This window comes from Fopius arisanus, unplaced genomic scaffold (genome assembly GCF_000806365.1).
Source record: "Fopius arisanus strain USDA-PBARC FA_bdor unplaced genomic scaffold, ASM80636v1 scaffold00017, whole genome shotgun sequence".
NCBI classification, from domain to species: domain Eukaryota; kingdom Metazoa; phylum Arthropoda; class Insecta; order Hymenoptera; family Braconidae; genus Fopius; species Fopius arisanus.
Window position 1 is genome coordinate 261,018 of NW_011887756.1, and position 22,142 is coordinate 283,159.

The following is a 22,142-nucleotide window of genomic DNA, read 5'->3' on the forward strand; positions in this document are numbered from 1 at the left end:
AAATTATGTATAAGCTTCCTGAAAGTGAAGCGATTTGTGATATTCAAATTTGAAGACCCAGGATTTTTTTCCTCGACTCTTTAATTACTAGACAAAATCATTATTATATAACCATTATTATTACAAATGATCCTATAAGCCTCACAAGAATGCTCGACCGTAATATTATTATTTAAAAAATTGGTGGAAAGGTACGAATTCTTTGAAGGAATTCTTGACATAAAATGGACTAGAGTGGATTTAGATTCTCATAATTGGTAAAATAAATGAGTGCAAGTGAAATAACGTGAGTGCACCTCAAGCTCCTGGTAATTTGTTAATATCTACGTTGTACCTTGATTCTTCTACCTCTGATTGGCAATTTTATTGTTGATGTATCGAGACGGTGAAGCTGCAGAGTGTTGACCAGCCGGCATCATCGCTTGCATTGTAAGTTATTTTCCATTGACCAATGTCAAAGGTCCGCTCTGGACTCTGCAACATTAACGACCAAACATTTTGGTTCACAGTGATGTCAGACCGCATAGTTTGCATACCAAAGTCCAATGGCATCCTGCTACGAGGAAATAACTCGAGTTCCATGGATCAACTAGGGCATTCGCATCTATGAACATCTCGCATTTTACTGGCATTTAGAGGGTTTACGGGCAATTCACAGAAATGAGATACTAGGGAGACATTTTTTTTTTTTTTTCGAGTGAACGAGATGAATTTTCGTGCTAGTCAACGAAAAAATTATGTGAAGGTAAAACTCTAGGGTAGATAACTCGTTTCAAAGGGATGGAAAGAGATTTAACTCAACTGTGGAATAAATTTGTTTAAATATACCAGTTTCAGAGGTATTACTAAACCTTACGTTGAAAATTTTTAAGTCTTCTGAATGGCATTTATTATGTATTCGACGTAAATTGTCAAGTTGAAAACGTGAATTAGAACTTTTGACGTCTGGATATCTGATGAATATAATTTTCATACCTGATTATTTGTGACCTGAGTGACTTTCACATTATCCGTGAAAACAGGCTCGTCCCAGGTGATGATGCTTCCATTTCTTCCTGTGACACCTTCGGGACAGTTATAGACCTTTGGAGGCTCTCCCTCTGAAGAAAACAACCGGACGGACAATTTGAAACATTGGAATTGGGAATTTATTGAGGATTTTCCTTGGATAAAGGAAAATCATGAAGAATGAACGTAGGAAATGAAACAGTCCGCACGGACAGACATTCTTCAGATAAATGTTCGTACTAGCACTGAAAAAACAAAGATAAGAATAAATACTTATCCACTAAAATAATATAAAATAAAATCGACCTAATTTATTGTGAATAATAATTTACAACAACGATTTTTGCTTAGGCTCCAATTATTTGGGAGTATTATGTATTTTTTAAAATAAAAATTCAAGCGATCTCCAGTTGTTAATGTATTAATGACATTTAATTGTTTATCGGTGTAAAAATTTTATGAGTTTATGGTACAAACTGGGGACACAGCAGAGGAGAATTCGTCGAATTATCTTGACGTGTAGAATCAGCGATCCGCATTGAACAAAATCCTGGGAAGCGCTTAATGCTCAACCCGAGGTTTAATTAAACCACAATGCTCGAATTCCATTACCGTGGATTACCTTCGACGGATAAACCGATGGAATTCCTATGACAATAGTTGTAACATATCAATTCAGTGGTGAACCCCTGGAAATGTTGAATCGGGAGTACAATTTTTGTTTATCAGGTGATTATCAATAAATTAGGAACAAATTGTGGAGACAATTGTCCACTCATCAAACAAAGGATCATCTGGCAATTCTCCAATATCTCATAAAGGATCTTCTGCTTTCTTTTAGAAAAAATTACCGGTTTTCAGTGATTCTTCACGAATTGGTGATCGGGTTGACGCAAAAAATATACCATTTTTACATTTTATAATCAGTTAATAACCCCGAAAATGTTATTAAGTTAAAACGTTAATTTTTTTGTGGTCAATCCGATGAACAATTTGTCAGAGGATTAAAAAAACAGAAATTTCGGTTACAAGATGGCAGAACATTTTTTAAATTCAACCGTTTCGTTCCTAAATTTGATTTATTTATAATTCTATTTATAATTCACGAATACGATAAGAAAACGTAAAGAAAAAATATGACGCATAATTAGAGTTGCATAAAGTGAAATCAATTCCCTATTTTTTATATTTTTTATTGACAAACGGTTTGTTGTAATTACCATAATAACTAATATTACACATCCCCTTTGGTTCGAGAACTTGAATTTAGACCATTTTTATGGTAATCATCGGAAAGTGTTTTGCACTGTGCATTGTGTGGTCTCTGGGTCCATTTCCTGCAGGCGAATGTTTCGATTCTAAAACTATTACCAACACTCGAATACCCAAATTCAACTGACCTTTAACAATAATACGTAGAGTGCAGGATGATTGTTTCTTCGATACCGGATGTCTTGCGAAGAAAGTAACAATGTGCAATCCCAGCTGGAGATTCGCCTCAAGTCTTTTCCCCCAAGACGGTTTTGATTTTACGTTGCGAAACCAGTCTAAATCCGTTGACGGTTGATTGAATTTCACGAATACCTCGTTTTGACCGGGAGATAGCTCAGCAATTACATCCTCTGGACATTCCAGGCGCGGCTTTGGATACTCTGGAGCAGGAAAATTGTGCACTTTTGTTGATTACCCGGAGTTGGAGGAAATGCTGCATAAATCACTTCAACTTCGAGTCTCAAAGGCATTGAAAACAGAATTTCAATCAGCTCCACTTTTTTTTTTCATCTTCATACTTCATTTTTGCGCACCATTAAATTTAGAAACTTCTGATAATAAATTAACTTCTTGGATCAGACTATTTAATTATTCAGACATTTTTCGATGATTGGTTTCAGACGGAAATTGACTATTACTTCAAATAATTTTTAATTGTTTTTTCCGGACATGTTGGTGAATAGTTGTGATTTATTTTCGCATTTTGTAATGATTAGGAATTTTACAATGAATTTCGTCTTAATTTTCAGGGTTATATACTGAAAATTTTTCTGTGGACAAATTCTATTGAAATTTCGGGAATTTCGTGATTAAAAGTAATATTTCAGCGTTTTTCCATTTAAACAATCTGGAAATCACTAAAATATTTATTTTGTCTATTTAATTTGTTGAATTTAAACTGAAACGTGAATTTTCATCAATTGTTTTCATTTTACCTTGATTTAATTTTACGCTCCCGAGGATTTTATGAGTAAAATATATTTATATAGATTTACTGAAATAAATTGAATTTATAAAAATGATGTCAGTTATTAAAGTACTCTTAACTCCATTAATTTTACAAATGTTTCTGGAATTCTCTGGGAAATGTCTGTTAACGTTGTTCCCCTATATTGCCTGAATTCAATAAATATTTCTGGCGAAACTATTTGCGCAATTTCATTAAATCATTTCCTCAGGCAGAAGTTCGTGAATTAGTAACGAGCATTGATTGAAACCCCTCTAGCTCTATTATTCATGAAAAAATGTGAAATAATGTACATCAAAGTTGGGAATAAAAAAATAATTGGAATTATCTTTCAATTTAAACAAAAGTCAATATGAAAACAAGTAGAGATTAATCACTAGCGTTTTTAGCAAGTGAACGTGTGGAAATTCATAATCAACGCGCAGAATTAATTAATGGATTATAATTAATAATTTATGCAATACCTTTTTTATTTTCTGATATTAATAAGCAATAAACAAAGAGCGATTAGTCGATGGAATTTTCGAAATGGAATTATTATTACAGTCGATAAAGGAGTCTTCGAGGATTAATTACAAAAAGTTTATAAATTTATGTAATTAAAAATTGTTCTATAATTTCGGTTTTCTAAGAACTTAATTGACGATTTGGAACGCGCAAGTTTTTAGTTGAGACTTGAAAATCTAAATTCAAGATTAAATTTTTTTGGGGTGTAAGAGTGAATTGAGGAATAGAAAGAAAAATAAAATGAAAATATAAAACTTACTGACACAATCAGCGTTTTGTGGTCCCTCCCAGTCTCCATTTCCGTGGCAAGTGATCTGATATTCTCCAAGGAGTTGATAATTCCGCGGACATTTCAAATAGCACTTAGTGCCGGGCTGATTAACCGCTCTGTACGGTTGCCACGTATTGTCGTCTCCCTGCCGTGAGCATATTAAAGTACCTCGTTTAACTGGATTCACCGGTGGACAGGAGATAGCGTTTATCTCTGTGAATTACAATGGAAATAAATTATGTTTGTGGATTACACATACAAAATGGATATGTCAAAGGAGAATTCGCATTTCCACGCACTTTGGGCTGATTACTCCTAATTAATCCAGACATTCACATTTTTTCATCAGTTCACAGGAAAAAAATCAATCCTTATCCATTGCTATTTACATCAATAACAATTTTTTTTATTATTGACAACGCGACTATTCGATAATAAAAATTTTTGTTGACGTGGAAATGCGATAGGTGCACAGAGAGAAATATTCAATAAACATTATGTGTATTTTCCGTAATTCGTAATTTTTATCTAACGTCACGGAATTTTTCTGTGGTGTTCCGTAATTTTTATTTGAATTATCGGTGAAAAATTACGATATCATCACTTAAATTTTTTGAATGACTCCGTAATGGATAATTGAACTGAAAGTTCCGTAATTTTTATTAAATATTTCTCTCCATGTGCTCACAGAAAAAATTATCCGTAAAAACCGCGAATTACGGCTTTAGTGCCGTAAATTACGCGATCGATCGCGTAAATTTCGTTATCGATTCCCAGAAATTAATGTTTCACACAGAATTTATTAAGCGCAGATCAATGATAAGGAAAGTATGATCCTTGGAGAGAAATAAAATAGATCGAAGACAGACGGAACCCGTCGAAACCGTTTAGTAAATCTGAAAAATTGTAGTCCCCTCCTTCGTTCTCCTATCACCTAGCAGGTTGAACTATATAAACACCTGATAGTCTTCCTGAAACTAAAATGGTCATCAGTTTTCGCGTCCTCAACAACGATTTCCCGATTTCCAATGAAGCTGCTCACAATTCTCCTGCTAACCTGTGCTCTCACGGGCTTCATGGTGCAAGGTGAGAACAATAAATCCTCCGATGATAATTAATTCTTTCATTCGACCCGAATGTGGGATAAACTAATGGACGAACAATTTTTTAAGCTTGCAGCAACATAGCGGACTGTGAGGATACCTTTTGTTCAGTATACGAGAGAGCAATCTGTAAGGCCGGTGGATGCGGTTGTGTGGGCAGAAGAATATTTTCAATACTGCGTGCCAGTGGTTTTCATAAATAAATTTTACATGGAAAAATTTCAGCTGCTATATACCTACAAAATTTTCTGTTGTATACTTTGCATGTATTTTTTCGTCAGTTTTGCGGTTGATTTTTCTCGATGAAAGTTGTAACGTATATGTGCGTATATGAATAAAATTGAATATTAATCAATTACTTTTGGTGTCTCTCATTTTATCGGAGACCTGTACAATCAATTGATTATAAAAAATTGGATTGTGATGATAAATCATTTTTTTTTGCATTTTATTCAGCAGTTTTTATTGAATTCCAGCTGAAATCAATATTTTTTTATTTTTCTGGCAAACTTAGTGTCGGATTCCCGTGAAAAAACAAAACGTTTTTATATTTTATTATTATTTTATGACTCACGAAGTTTTAAAGTACTTCGAACGTTTTCCTGCATTTTGTCTAGACTTCTAAAAAGAATTTCAAAATTGCAGAGAAAATTCAATGATTATTGACAAAAAACGAAATTACAACAATTGCTTTATTAGCGTTCAGCAGATTCGTCAATAATTTGTATTAAAAAAAAAAGAATATATAAAATATCTATGCCTTCACTTTTCGGAATGCAAAAGCAGTTTTCAATGTTGAATTTTATCACTTCAACTGAAGATAAATAGCAACCATTGGATAATCCGAAAAGTTCTAACGTCAAACGTTCGTTTTATGTTGCTATTTTTTTTATTTTCAGAATACCAAGTCTACCGAGGATTTATCTGAGCATAATTATTCAACATAAAGCCTTAAATGAACCTCATTACCAAAAATATCAAGTAAATGACAAAATTAGGATTCAAACATAAAGCATCCCCTCAATTTATTTCCCATTATACAACTGTTTTGGAAGAATTAATAATTAATCTCGAGGAGTAAATGGTACATTCATTACATCGAGTACTCCAAGGCCATCATAATTGATAAGAGATGAGACCGTTGAAGCATGCACCATCGGAATTGCCTGTTCACCGCTCTCTAGTTCAATTTTGCGCTTCTATCGGCTTCTCATTACGTCCTCAACCCCTAAATGCCCGGTAAACAATCGTCTCATCTCAAGTGCGAGACATGAACGATAATGAGAATCGCAACTGAGTTATGTAACCTCTCAGGGTGGAGTTATTGAATTTCCAGATGTTTTTATCTATCACTTGCTTACCTATGCAGGATCTTCCATCTGATGAGACCATTTTCTCGTCGCCATTACACGCGCAGAAGTAACTACCTTCTGTATTCTCGCAGACTTCATCGCATCCGCCATTGTTGTCCAGGCATTCGTTAATATCTGAGAAATTAACATGTCTGTTAGATTATCTGTTAAAGTACCATTTTGTTGATGGGGAGTAAGTGTCTGATGCACGGAGAGATAAATATTTCTCTCCCGATAATATATTCATTTTTTCTGAATCTATAGTTTCAGGCGAATCAATGAATAACTTGTTACTCCAAAAAATTTTCAGCTATCCTGAATCAACCCAGAAAGAAGAACTTTATTCCGGTGAAAGGGAAAAGTTTCGGGCAAGTCGTTAAAAAATTCTGCGCTTTCAATATTTGATGTTCATGCCAATTAACTCAACTATTTTACGCATTGAGAACTCGAATTAATTCCGGGATTAATAACGAATAATGAGTGGTAAATAAATTCATTTTATGCTGACAAATGAAAACATTTTGCCCATTTTTTCGTTTTTTCTTTCCAATTTTCTTCTTGTAACCACCAAATTTAGTCCAAATTTTCAGTAGAAGAAATTTCTTCCAGTGTTCAAATATGGATTATTGCAGCTCTTTCGATTAGTATTCCGATTGTGCTTGAAATATATTTTTTTTTATTTTCCCAGGGATGGAATTTTTCATGAATATGACTGAATTTCGATTGCGATTGGATACTCTTCGTATATATTCATACCCAAGCACGTGACCATTGAAGATGCCCGATATCCACGGGGGCATTCGTTCCTCCACTTCTCGATGTCCGGTTGATCCTTGAGCTCAAGTGGATCAGCACATCGATAGGAGCCAGGAGTATTGATGCACCCGTATCTGCATACCTCAGTCTGGAGCTCAGCAACAGCGCACTCATCGATGTCTAATTCAGAGTAACAAGTATTCATCGAAAATCATTTCTATATCTGCAGGACAATATCGGCACTATCTTATTCTGCTATTTCCAATAATAAATTCTCCAGTCTTACGTTGAAGAATCCTATTTCCGAGTTGAATAGAAAAAAATAATCGATAGATCTGCGATATGGACTAGACTATTACGAAGGTATTGTGGGTGTTCCAATGTTTGACCCATTTTTTCGTGTTTTTTAAAGATTTTTGGCAGCGTTGAACCGATGTACATGAAAAATACATTTTTATCAGTTTCATTTTTATTCAATGAGTTATACAGAATTACAGAGAATTGTTGCATGATAAAATGAATTGAATTACTTTAATTGTAAACTCCGTAGTCTATACATGATATTTTTTTTAATTCAGTCAGAGAATCATCAATGGAAAATTGGATCATTTAAAGAATTAACGGATGACAATGAAGAATTAGAGAAAATTCCCCTGACTTTGTCGTTTTAAAAAATTTCAAGTGTAATTTTCCTGCAGTAAAATAGAATTTCCCCTGCACTTACCCAAGTTACTTTTCCTGTCAACTGCAGTCTCTAATTACCAATCGACTGACTCGACCTTCTCCATCAATTTCTTCACCCCATAAAATAAAGAAAAGCCAGCGGGTCCAGTGAAATTTCACCGCATAAAGCATTTTGCACCAATTGAAACAATCTCACAACCGACATGGAGAATCAGCCATAACCCAGCATTACTCCGTTCATAAACCAAGAGACTTTACGACAGCTGTAAAGCATCTAAGCTATAAACCTCATATTTGCTGTTACTAACCTTGACACGTTTTCCAGTCGTCCTGAAGTACAAAACCATCGGGACAGAGGCAAAAAATTCTGCCGGCAGTGGAAAGACATGTATGTGAGCAGCCAGCATTGTTATCAGAGCAATGCCCGGCTGTCTGACAGGTGTGATTGTCAGCCGAAAGAACACCACCGGGCAATCCCTCACAAGAACAAATATATCCACCCTCGGTATTACGACACCTGTCCTGACATGCTCCACGACCATTATTCTCCGAGCACTCGTCGACATCTGAATGTTCAAGTTATTAAATCTCTGTTCACCATTATTCCGTTAGAAATTATGCGTCTCCATTTACTCAGTATTTATGGGAGGAAAAATTCGCCCTTTGAATTTTTCAACTCAATAAATCATTCGAAATACCAAACATTTTCTTCAATCAATTGATGAATTAAGAATTGATTGGGAGTCATTGATCTATTTGAAATTATTCCGTCTTTGCATCTGAGTCTTAGCCGCTCGAAATTTTATTCTATAATAATAATAATATTACCTCTGAAAATATTCCAAAAAATATTGCAAAATATTGAAAATTGACAATTATATATCAAATATGAGAATTCATTGTTTTTTTTTATCTGTTCTCGTAATGTTTCGAAATAATCTCTGTTTTATTGAAATATTTTTAGTTTTAACATTTTGTAACAATAATTTAGTCAGTTCTAATATTCTTATTTGTAATTTTTTGAGGCAATATTTTGATAGGTAATCCCGAGAGTTGAAACGAACATACGAAGCTATTGATCTTCAATCAACCAATTTTTCCCCCTCCATTATCCATTCTGATATGCGAACCTATACATGTGAACTTGTCGTCTCCATATTTCATTCCTTTGGGGCACTCGCATCGATAGCTCCCCACAATATTGACACACATATATTGACAATTTCCATTTTGCCTCTCGCACTCGTTCACATCTGAAAACACGGAGCCACGATGAGATGTTGGAATAGTCCATAAAGAGGTTTGAGAAACTTTAATGGCATTTGAATGTGGATAACGTCATTGCACCGATACTGCCATGTCATTTAATAATGTAAAAGATGTACCGATGCATTTATTGCCTAGGAGGTTGAAGCCTTTGTGGCATGAGCATTTGGCCAGGCCATTGTCTACTGCACAAATGTGCTCACATTCTAAATGCAAACACAATTCATCAGGTTTCCTCGTGCATAATGGCTGCTCTCCTAGCCATTCCCGGTTTTTGCACAGCAAGCGAGTGTTGTTTGACGACATTGTGAACCCAGTGATGCACTCGTAGTCCGCTTCCAGGTACTCGTGCTCTGGTTTTGATGATCTTGGGGAGAATGAAAATTCCAGGCAATAGGATAATTTGTCAGGGCAAATGTCAACATTACATTCTTTTTTATTGTACTGTAAAAAAGGATTACTTCTGAAAGTGCTGGACCAGAGTTCTGGTCCTTTGGACTTTTAAAATATCGGAAAAATACTTGTGGAATGTAAATTTCATGTGCTCATCGAATTCTCAGATTTTTTATTCGTCATCGATATTTTTTTCGTTGCCAGTGATTTTTTACAATTTTTTATAAATTACAACAAAAAAGACTAAAGTTTAAAAAAACAGTCCGAACTTTTATCGCATGATTGGTATTACTTTGAAGTGTTGGTAAGCAATTTCAATTCACTTTTTGTGGATGTAAAAAGGTTTCGAGATATCTGAGATTTTTTGTAGTAATTTTTTTTAAATTAATCATCAGTAATTCTTTCTCAAAGGATTTGCAGGTCCAATTTAGCTCATAATTGGCAATTATTCCATTCTAATAAAGCCGAGAAGTTAGAGCCTAATAGGTCCTCTCAATCATCAGCCACCATAAATTTTATTTCCGCCTCAAACCACATGAAATAATTTCAGCCAACTTACTTCACGTATTTAATAACTCCATGGGGAATGTAAGGCGCAGGTACGAAGGTTCCATTCATGCAGGAGAGGTCGCCCAGTGACTCTAAATTACCAACTCCCAACAATTTTCCATCCCCTCCAGAGTCATTTCCAGCTGGAGCACTCTCCGTATCACGAGGAAAATTATCTGATAAATTGATCCTATCGATATTTCTCCCATTAATATCAGAATCCAACCGCTTGAATTGATCGTAATTATTCAATTGATTATCGTCGACGGCAAGAGTATTCTCCCGATGAGAGTTGATAATCTCTCCACTCTCCCCAGACCCTTTCTCGTGCTCCAGAATTTCATTTTTCCTAAGCGATAATTCCGTAATTTTCTCATCAGTTTTCATCAATGCAAATGGCCGCTCCTGCCTCATCTTCATAATTTCTTTCTCGAGATTTCTCGTCAGTATCATCTCCATATTTCTCTCCAATTTTTTCTGATTCAAGGAGTTTGAGAAATCCCAGTGAGAACGATTCACTCTTGAATTATTGAACAATTGAGAAAAATCCTCGGCTGAAAGTGCAGGAAGAGAATTTTCTTCATTCCGAGATTTTAATCTTTCAGATTGACTCCTCTCGTGTGGCCTCGATCTCCGGTAGTCTCTGTTAAGTTCTTCATCAGTTCTTCTTAATGATTCATCTTGCTCATTGGTTCTACTTTTGGTGAAATATTTTCGACCTCTCAGGTGCTTATATTTTTTGTGATTTCGATAATCGTTTTTTCGTCGCTTATTGGATCTCCTCGGTGCTGAAAAATTTAACAAGTCTCGGTACCGGTTTTTCTAAAAGTACATCGACCCAAGGGAAGTTTACTTACTGAAGTTTATATTATGATCAGGAACCTTCGAGTAATCATCGAAGTGATTTGTCAGAGTGTCAATGGGCGATTTGTTAAGGGGAAGAGTCGAAGATGTTTTTAGGGCGGCTGATGAGTGCTTCCGCTCGTTGGAAAGAATTGTGTCCCAACTAGTGAAAATTAATTTACATTCTGATTTTAGGACAACCGAATCATATGACATGAATCAGCGTGAAGAATTCTGTTAAGAAACATTTTTCTATGATTCATTTGGAGAAAGGAAAATTAATGGAGGAATTAAAGACAAACGACGGTCCGGTAGTAAAAATGATTATGTTACTGAGAAGTAAATATTCAGTATAATTGAATAAAAAAATGCTTGTCACACTTTATACAATAAGGTTTAAATGATTTTCAATGACAAACACCTCAACGGCACCCCTAGTTTAAATTTACGCGATCTTAAAAAAAATATTCCCACAGGTTAAATATTTCATTATCAATTCATAATAAATGATCAAAGTTAATGGAGAAGAATGATATCTCACATTAATTGCTCCCTAGGGCTCTCGAAATCATGAAGGTCATTCCAACTGAGTTGAGAATTCACTTGATAACGTGAAGTGGTCGGCTTGTCCCGATGCTCGATGTTTTGGCAAAAACCTGAAAGAAAGATGAAGGAGAAATGTGAGGATTGAACGTTCCATGTACTTCACTAAAGTGGCCAACCCAGAATCCATCCGCAACAGAACACGAAAAGAAATGATTAAGTACAAAAGAAAAAAAAATTTACAGAGACGTAAAGTTGCTGCCAACCCAACTCAATGACAATTCGGAAAAGTTTTTACTTGAGTCTGTGTCGCTACCAAGTTTTCTTACATCGTCAACCCAAGTTCAGTTTCAGTTTTCTAGGTACATTCGATGGGTGAATGGAAGCGACGAGAGTTCACAGTAACAGCGAGAGGTGCTTGGGTGATGATGGAACGTAGCAAGCGTTTCTTACCTCGAAAAAAGCATTCTATCCAGGTTCGTTTTAGCGAAACCCACCTATATCGAACTTTTTTATCTGATTTTATACGTTGTAAAAGTTTACTCACGATTTTCACGTGTATATTCATGGATATACCTTTCCCAGTGCAATCTTTGCAGTTGGCGAGAGTTTGTCATTAAAAGTAGGAAGTGGGTTAACAATTTTTTTGTTAGCTCCTCCAATTTTTTTTATACCACTCTGCTACGGCCGATAAAATATTGATCGTGATTGATTTTACCACATTCTTCGATTAATTATAGCTACAGAAATTTACGTATTTGTCTGGAGTCGCTTAAGCATTATTATTTTTACGAAGTATATCGGATTTTCGATCTGAAATTTAGTTTCTGTCATGGTAGCATATTATTCATCAGTCAATTTGAGTCGGAACACTCAATCAGGGATGCCCGACATATCGCATTTCAACAAATATTAAGCTTCGTTTACATTGCGATGGCCGATAGCAGCCGTCGATATGGAAACATGGAAAGAGGATCGAAATGGGAATCGTGTGTACCTATCATTGCATAATAGGTACACATGATCTTATTCCAACGTATCGTATTTCTGTTGAGGTATTCATTTCTCTATTTTCACCACATTTCCCAAATGTAGGTGAACATTTGCGCATCTGTTGGGAATATCGAGTGCAATAAATGTAAATTGCCACGTAAATGGTCGTTGGAACGTTAACTCATGAGGTGGAATTGATTCCAACCATGTGAATTGCATCCACGCATATTTACCAGAAAGTAGAAAATAGACAGATTAGAAATTATAAAGTATTAATTAATAATCAATGAAAATATAACTTTATATGTCAAGAATTGAAAAAAAATGTATCGTAGTTTGGTTTATGTTTTCGAGAGGTGCCTCAGAAAGGAAAAAATGCATGTTCATAATTATGAATATATTGCCAAGAGCAATGTATTCATTGTAATTAAACACAAATGATCTTATTTTACTCCATGCAAGTTATCTTCAATGATTTCAGGCAAGAGGAATAGTAATTGAAATGCACGATTGAATAAATTCGGAACGAAATGAATTCCCATTGAGTTTCATGCTTTTGAAGGAATCACCTTGCGGAATCAAAGGAACTTCTCAAATCCTATTATTCAAACGAAACAGTCAACAACTGTTGACCATCACAGAACAAATACCCAGAGAACTTCAATCAACAAACTGGACTAAAAACAACAATTGCATTAATCTTCAAGCCAAATTGAGTCCAGCAGGTACCTGCAAAGATTTCCTTTTAATCCCTTCCACAATCTCAATTAAATTTAATTTCCCTCCATTAATAACTTCTCCGAAGTAAGCATGAATACCCGGAAATGTTGTTTGCTCGCCTAGACATTAGCCAGGTTACCAGAAAACAAAAAAATAAAATCCCCCTAAAATGTAAAGTGGGTATCTCACAACCGGAAGACGCGTAATCTGTACGGGATTGTACTAACGAGGCAATTTTTCCTCCCACAGACTAGACGCTTTTCTCTTTAACACCAGCCTCTGAATAAACTTTCGTCGCGATAGTTTAAGCCCAGTTGGAACTGACTTTTGTCAGTGCTTAACATTTCAAAGTGTCGGGGTTAAACCTGTATTTACATTCTTTTTCTCTCCCTGTTAAACGCCGGAGGAACAAAAAATTGAAGAGTAAAGTCGATGAAAAAAAAAAATAGACTAAGAGAATAAAAAGACGTACCGACGTAATTTATGACTGGTAAAATAACCAAAAAATTGAATTATCACTTTTCGATATCCTTAGTATTTATTCCCGTATTTATTCCCCGCCACTGGCGTTGTCTGCTTTATCGTGTGGGCGAAATAGAAAATAATAGTGAAAAATAATCCGAAGGAATACGAGTAACGAGGAAAAATACCGAGACAGAGGTGGATAAAACATTTATAGAATTTTTTAAAGGAGAGAGGTACAAACCTCGGTGTTTATAGGGGCTATCCTCGCATGAGGCGCTTTTTCACTCTTTGCTCCTTCTTTTGGGCTTTGGCGTAGGAACACTCCATGATCGTCGTAAATAAACATCCATCTTCGGAGAGAAAACAACAGCAATAATAGCTAGACCAACATAATGGAACTTTTCCATCAGTCTTGAATCTACTGCACACGCGAGAGGAACTCACATCATTGAAAACGGCCTTCATCAGGAATTTTACTTGCATTTTTTCGGCGATGTCGAAGAATATTAAATTGAATCGATAGCATTTCTATTAAAGGATTCGTCTATTCTTCGAGAAAAGACGAACATTTTCAGATAAATATCATTATACTGTCGTTTGTAGACTATTCATTACTTTTTAGGCAAGATTCGACCAACTGCGCTGCTCCCCATCAGCTTCATCATCAGCTGTTTGGCAACATTGACGTTGGATTAGAATTGCAGAGAATCTTTCTGCCTGACTAGGTCGAAATCACTTAGTTAGAGGGGTAAATAACCGTTAGTGAAAAAAGATTCGACAATTTTTGATGAGACATGGATGAATTCATCATTAATGTTGCATGCATCCATTCAGTCTCCCACTGGGAAATGGAAAATATGAAAGAAGAAGAAATGAATCGATAGCCCAACGGTACAGTGAGCAGTTGGAGTGGTCAGGGAAAATATCGGACGCATTAGCTGGCGCGGAAATGAAATAGCAAACGAAGAGAACGCAGCTATCAATGAATTCCACATTTGCAATGGTCAAGGTGTACCTTGAAGTCAGTAAATGGAGATTCAAATACCACTGGAATGAAACAGTCCGATTTAATTACAGAGTTCGTAGTCGAGTGATTTTCGCGCTGAATTCCTGTCTCGATATTTTAATTGAATAATAAAGTTGTTGGGAATTGCATTGACAAACATATTTTCACAATTACTCATTGAATGTCAAGACTTATGTTTAGCGAAGTGATGGTAGGTACTCAAACGGATTTATGATATTATTTTTAATATTTCACACCAATAAATACTGTAGAAGTACTTTAAGACAATGTTTATTTAAACTTCTCTTTGTCTAGAATAAAAAGAGACAATTTAAACGGCAGTATTTTAAAGAGTACCTGCTGGAACTATCAATTACATTTCATTTGGCGTTTCCATTCAGTGAGCAAAAACAGCAGCAGAACCACGTAATATTGTTTTTGTTATTCTAGTTGAGACACCATGGGAATCCACTACATTACAGTTGTAGGTTCATACCTATGGGAATAGGAGAAATTCGGAGAATTTAACTCTATTTTCCTTATTCCCATTATTCACGTGTCGTTTCGAGGAGACGTCCTCGAAGAAAGCCAGAAAAAGTGAAGGACTCCATAGGGACAATTAAGAATTCGGGGAGCGCTTGAGTCTGGGAGAATTCGTCACAGAAAGAAATTTCTATTTGTTATTAATTATCCATCCCTAATTGTCCAACTCCTGGAACATGAAAATCTTTTTTAAAAAAGTATGAAATTCAGACAGCTGCTGTTGTTCTGAGCGAACTTGAGTCCGGCAGGCTCAGAACGTTTATTCATTAGTTATCAACAGCTAAAACGCATTAATAATCATGAAAATCATTTAATTGATGAAAATTCTTGGGTTGGCTTAACGAAAAAACTTTCAATCTTCAATGGCGAATTGGGAATATATTATTCATACATTTATTTCGCCTATTTCAATGCAGAAACAGTCTCTTTGGACACTGATTAATGCTCTGTATGAAATCTTTTCTCAAATAAAGAGAAAGCTGATGTAAAAATTAATTATCATCACATCTTTTAATAAGGAAACAAGGGTTTTCATTGATAATCTCAAGTGTCGATGTCACGTACCCAACATTCAAGTAGAAATTTCTCAATACATCTGCTGAAGGAGTTGTTAAATATTCTATCCACTCGAATATTCCAAGCATCTCATTTTCCGACATTTTGATTAAAGTGTCACTTTCATCGGATATAATGGCAGCTCAGGAGTTACCCAAGTGTTGCAACACCAGAGCAGAATATCAGCTTCGATTTTCTCTAATGAATTTCTATAGTGGAGAATTAAATAACAACGGCAGCAGAATTTCCTCTTCACCGTTTCATTAATGAATCCCTTCTCTCGATTCCACGAGTCATGGATTTCTCTTAACGCCTCTCTACTTTCTTATCTTATTCTTTCACTACTTACTTTCATCAAAATCACGAAATATCTCCTTCCACTTCACTTTGAATGCAACTTCAGGGTGTTCATCAACCGGAAGTGATAAAAGGCGCGGATAAATTCAACGTTAAAGTGAATGTGACACGAGAGAATTCGGTGACCCTTGTGTGTAGGGAAAATACTCATCGATTATCGTGTACTCACGCTCTTCTACTTTATTTGCTATTACCATGCTAATACAGTGATTCGTATTCCACCATTTTTCTCGGCGGTAAAGTGAGGGAGGGTGAGCTTTTCCGGAAAATAAATAAGACCGAGTCAGGAACATGCGTTCGGAAGAGGCAAATTATGAAGAGGCCACGAAGAAAATGTTTTTCATGAAAATTCAAGTCCCAGAGGATTCTCATAACAGCATCGTAATTCATTCGACTGTGAAATTAACAATCTCAGGGTTGTCGTAGGTTCGATATTAGTCGGAGACCATTTCTGAAACTATAGTGGTTGTAACTTTTTCCCATCGTTGTTTTCCCATTTTGATAGCAGTTTCTCCCTGTGTAAAATCGACATAAAAACATTGTATTGGAATTCCACAAGAATAGGATTTTTACCGGAATTCAATTGACAAATTCTATGTATTTTTTGTGCAGATTCTATTTGAGATTCTCCAAGAAATATTTCATTTTCAATTTCTATTCGAATTCCACTGAAACTTTTCTCTACAAAAATCATTACACCTCATTATTCCAAATTCACTGACTTACTCCCAAAAATTTTCAGATCTCCCACTATTTTTTTATCTTCACAGCAAAGAAAATTTCATGTCGGATTTCATTGGCTGATGGAAGATTTCTTTTTCCATTTCGCGCCAAATCCCAGATTCTCAGATGAGACATTTGACCCCCGGGAGAGGATCCGAAACGAGAGAATAATGACCGCACGACTGAGTAAATAATTCGGTGGATGGGTACGTAATGAATTCAGCTTGTTAGAACGTTATGTCTAATTCATAGTCAAATCCTGGTCTGGCCTTTCGGCTATACACAAAACCCTCTGACCCCCTTGGGCTACGACACTCCTGTCGTAATCCACGATCCAATCTCCGATATTTATTCTCCGGAGGTGGCAAGGGCACTCCTGGTTCCGATTGTTCCGGGTGAATCCCTGAAATTGCCTCTCCTCTCCCTCCCTCTCATTTCTTCACATTTGCACCCCCTCCCACCTCCCACTCCCTCTCTCACATCCCTTTCACATCCCTTTCTACTCCTCCCCATTCCTCATTCCCTCTCCCTCACTCACCCCTACTCTCTTTACCTCCTCCCACCCTTTGATATTTCTCTCTCTTCTTCCTCACCTACCCCTTCCCTCAACTTCCCACCCTCTCCACAACCCACCACCCACTTCTCCTGCCTCTATTTGTGGTTCAACGGAATTCCGTCATGCACAATCGACTGAACTCAAACATCTATTACGATTCACGAATAGGTTTATTAAAATTTATCCGGAACTGACGGAATTATTCACAGGCTAGAGGGAAATGAAGAGGGTGGGCAAAAAAATTGATGATTGGCGGGAAAAGACAAAATGTGAAAAAATAAAAAAAATACCTGTAGTACATTTGATTTTTTATTGGTATTCAAATTGTTCCTGGAGTTAATTATCTCGTTGAAATTTTTCCGGAAAACATTTTCAAAAATTATGTATTTTTTATCAATTGGAAAATAATTTAGGGCGATAATTCATTTGAGGGGGAATTATTCCCGGGGGATATCTGTTGAGGTAAATTGAACGCATGGGAATTTAATTGAGGGACATTTTTCTATGTGGGATATTGATCACGGGAAAATTATTTCTGGGAACAATTATCCGGGAAATTATTGATGAGAAAATGAACTCGGGCCATCTATTTGAATGATTAATCAATAAACGACAGCATTTCATGGACATTATTGCGATTAAGTGGTGTCATTAGATAACAATTGATCAATGAATGAATCGAAATAGTTATTTCAATAGCAAAAGAAAAATCTGAAGGAGAACGCGTTAATGAAAATTCATTCGGACGCACTGAATTCGCATTGAAATGAATTGAATGGACTGAGAAAGGCGTCCGAAAGTTTGATTCATTGATATTGAAATTTTAATTGCTCATTATTTTTATTCAAATTGAGGATTTTAAACTGATGGAAACTGATTGCTGGAGGGCCAAAGCCCAGAAATTATTCCTGACGCAATGAAATTGATATAAACCACAAGCAATGTTTAAAAAAATCGAATTACCCTCGCAGGGTATTACAATCTCACCGTAAAAGATGAAATTCAATTTGAAGTCAATCCAATTAACATTATTCCCAGTAATCATTCATAACAAACCCGCTTTATTAACCATCAATTTTCCAAAATTCCCGCCAATCACGCCCCCAAGAAAATAATATCGCATAGTACAACAAATAATATTAATCCAAAATAATTATAATCCCCAAATTAATGAATCCAAAATTCGCTGTAACTAATTTTCGGGGATTAATTGGTGATTATAATAATAAGCGAGTAGATAGGGATAAAAAAAAAGTACCAGAGCCGACAAATGGAATATTCTAAAATGCAGCGATAATTATTTGGCAAAACGAAAATCTAAAAATTCCTTTTGAATCTCCAATTTCATAATTTTAATGAGAACCCTTGGTATTCATCATCATTTTATCAGGAATGGAATCAACGAATGTCGCGGTTAACGAATTCTTCGTAATATTAACAATACGTGGTGTGTGGTGGGAGAATCTGTGGACCAAAAATGAAAGAGAAATTAAAATAAAAGATCCAGTAATTCGAGCGTATTTTATCCGCTCCAGAGATTGTGCAACATGACGCTGTGCTTTTGCGGTTTATGCGTTAAATTGGTTGGTGCGCATTTTCCCTCGTAAAATCACAGCTGTCGCCAGCAACGTACAGCATTACCGAACATGGAATAGTCTGCAATAATGTCGATGGGTTATATTGATATTTTTATCCGTGGATTGAATGGTTCGTGGAAAATACGTGAATCCGCGTAAAAAAGGGAAGTGGAAGCGGATTATTTTCGTCAGGCATTCATTAATTCAACGAATTAAATATTTGTCACTTATAATACCACGAGAGCTTCGGAATTGTCGGATATTTCCTGATAGATTCGCTTCAATGTGTTAAATCTCGGATTTTTCACTCTACGTTTGTAATCAACGAGAATAACAGAGTTGGGATTTTGTAATCTCGCGCCACTTTAGGCGGACCAATAAAAAATCGTCGCTTCAGGATTGCGGGATTTTCGAGATAATCGATTGTTTCGATAGAATTGATAGACAAAGTCTATATAAATAATGAGAAAAAATATTTAACTAGAAAAAAAGATTTGATATTTCATTCGATGAAAAACGCAATTAAATAAAATAATCATAAAAGTGTCATTACTCCAGATGATCTCAACTAGATGTTGATAATAATAATTCTATTGCTCTAGAGGATAATTGGGCCTGACCTTGAATACACTGGAGCAATAATAATAAATATTAAAGAGTTCTGTAAATCTGTTGGAGCAGCCGGAAAATTCGGTTAAAGGAAATGAATAATAATCAGTGGAGGTTGTGGAGTTTATTTTTTAATGCAATAGCTAGACTGAATTGATCTTAAAAATCAATACACGATTGATCCTGTTGTGATGAAAAAACGATTTAGCTGTCAGGGTATTTATAGAAATGTTACTTCCGGTAAATCCTAGTTTTCCCAATACTTTCTGATATTGAAGACATGTGTAAAGTTTATGGGAAGCATGTGTTTTTATGTTCACGTGAGCTCAACATCTGCTATTTGATGACCTTTTCATTCTATCCACGTCCCTGAATGACACGTTTTACTGCAATTACCCTCGCGATATTCGTCAAGTTCATGTTTTTAATTAGCTAAAAGATAAAACCTGGCACCTTGGTAGGAGACACTAATTAAATTGAAAGGCTGTTATGGGAAAATTGTGGAGAGGAAAATTACAAGTTCACTGTTTTTTTCATCGTTAAAATGAAAAGTTTTCCAATTATAAAAAATTTGAAAGGACAATTACTTTTGGTGAATCTCGAGTGAATGCATTTCAATTCGATGGCTACAGGAAACAATTCAATATCTTAATCAATTTTTAATTACTCCTGCGAGTTGATTTTTATCTCGGTGAGTGGCAGAAAATTTCATCAGCTTTTATTGTCGGAAAGCAATTAGAAAATGATAATTGAACGATTAAAATTATTACTGAATAAAAAATTGGGGATAATCACGATTTTCTCGAGTTATTCAAGTCATTTTTTTTTTATTGAAAAATTATAATAGAGCGGAGGAATTAATTTGATTCAAGTCAATCCGTCGATTCGATTTAAATATTTATCGACTGTCGGAAAAACAAAATAGCAAAATGAAATTTGAGACAAAATGACGCCAATCGTGCGATTAATTACTGAAAAAAATAATTACGATGGGATATTCAACTTGCACAACTCCCGGAGGAGCCTTACATAACAATTTAACTCGACCACTTAATAGTTAACTAATTACGGATAAGTATTCAAGTTCAGTGGACTTGTTTCTCTGGATTCTCGTCAGTAACTTCATCGTTGGAAATTCTCAGCAAAGAACGAGTACTCTCTCCTCGTCTCGTGTAATCAGGTTCGAGGGCATGAATGTTCCCTCATACCCTCCCCCTTCGTCGCAATTCTTTCCTCGTTTTCCCTCCATTTTATTTTATTTTTTTTTTCTATTTTAGTTGTACACCGCTAGTTCAATAAAGAGAAGGATGGAGAACGTACCAACCTCCGCACTTTGTCTTCTCGAGTTTGATCCTGAAGTTTCGAAGCGAATCTTTACATTTAAAGGAAATTGCTGGGGGTGGGCTCTCCTTAACAAAGTTCAAGTTTTTCGGCGAGTTTTTGTTGTGAGATATCCAATTAAATTGGCAGGAAGGAGTTTACTTTAGTGGTATTGTTTCGAGATCTACAGGGATGATTATCTCATTCCCAAAATGAAAAAAAAAGACAAAGAAAAGTACGGGAATAAATCAACGATTCACTTGGTTTAGTTTTCGTGAGGAAATGAGAAAATTATTTTGCAAATACGTCCTAGGAATATTGCGCGAAATTTTTCGAATTTTTCCTCACAGGAATCTGAATTTTTTATTGAATAGATTTCAATTGAATGTTAAATGATAATTGATTTTTCAATTACGACGACCTCCGCGATGAAATCATTTAATTGTACGATTCCTTGAATTTTAGAGTTGTGAATCAGGAATTAGTTTATGATTAATGGTTGAAGTTGTTCTGTGATGAGTATTAAAGAAATTGAAAATTTCATCGCGTAATAGCGAAATATTGCCGAGAAACCCACGGTTTATGAGGGTTTCCGTAATTTCCTCTCGTAAGGCTTCTCATTCAATGGAGATGAAAAGTTTCCTAGAAAATAACCATAACTTCAAGCTCCAATCAGACAGTAATAAAATAATTAATTCACATTAAATTATTGTTAAATACTTCGAGTGTGAATTATTTTTCAATTCCCCACAAACTCCTAGTAATTTATTTTATCGCTCTCAGATGACGACACGATTTATTAAAAATCATTGAACGTCACTCATTCCCTAATTTCGTCCTTAATTAATAAAAAAAATATTTATCAAGATTATTTGGGGAGAACTCCATTTATATGATAATGAAAAAATGATGGCGAACGAGTCGCGATTTTCTCACCGTTTTCACGGAAAAATCGCATTTTTCCAGAGCAAATGCTAAATCCTAAATCCGCTGCCACAACTGAATTATCTCGTAGAGAGGTGCCTTAATCCTCTAGAACAGGGATGGGCAACCTCTGCTCTGAGAGCAAGTCGTGCTCCCGACCTCTATTAGTACATAACAAAGGGTAGACGAAAGCTTATTGTGTCGGGTGATGGGCCTTTATGACCCAAGTCGTAAAGGGCCTTCTCCTCGGCTGAAATCAACCAAAGTGGGGGTAACACGT

At 35.6% G+C, this 22,142-nt stretch overlaps 1 protein-coding gene and 1 long non-coding RNA gene across 3 annotated transcripts in view; one reads left to right on the plus strand and one right to left on the minus strand.

Annotated features, from left to right (window-relative positions):
* The window catches only part of LOC105263865 (uncharacterized), a 27,472-nt gene continuing 5,330 nt past the window's right edge, over positions 1-22,142 (minus strand). For both annotated transcript variants that reach the window (XM_011300346.1, XM_011300345.1), the window contains exons 2-13: positions 11,513-11,627; positions 10,986-11,134; positions 10,139-10,916; positions 9,306-9,553; positions 9,051-9,173; positions 8,229-8,486; positions 7,237-7,416; positions 6,490-6,615; positions 4,014-4,238; positions 2,409-2,660; positions 976-1,100; positions 1-474 (exon numbers count right to left, since the gene is read on the minus strand). In XM_011300346.1, the coding sequence (XP_011298648.1) occupies positions 364-474; positions 976-1,100; positions 2,409-2,660; positions 4,014-4,238; positions 6,490-6,615; positions 7,237-7,416; positions 8,229-8,486; positions 9,051-9,173; positions 9,306-9,553; positions 10,139-10,916; positions 10,986-11,134; positions 11,513-11,627 (2,690 nt within the window). In that variant the 3' untranslated portion in view covers positions 1-363. The remainder of the gene's footprint in view (positions 475-975; positions 1,101-2,408; positions 2,661-4,013; positions 4,239-6,489; positions 6,616-7,236; positions 7,417-8,228; positions 8,487-9,050; positions 9,174-9,305; positions 9,554-10,138; positions 10,917-10,985; positions 11,135-11,512; positions 11,628-22,142) is intronic.
* On the plus strand, positions 5,014-5,486 carry LOC105263864 (uncharacterized). Its single transcript, XR_891935.1, has 2 exons — positions 5,014-5,111; positions 5,198-5,486. It is a non-coding gene; the product is annotated as an uncharacterized lncRNA (long non-coding RNA).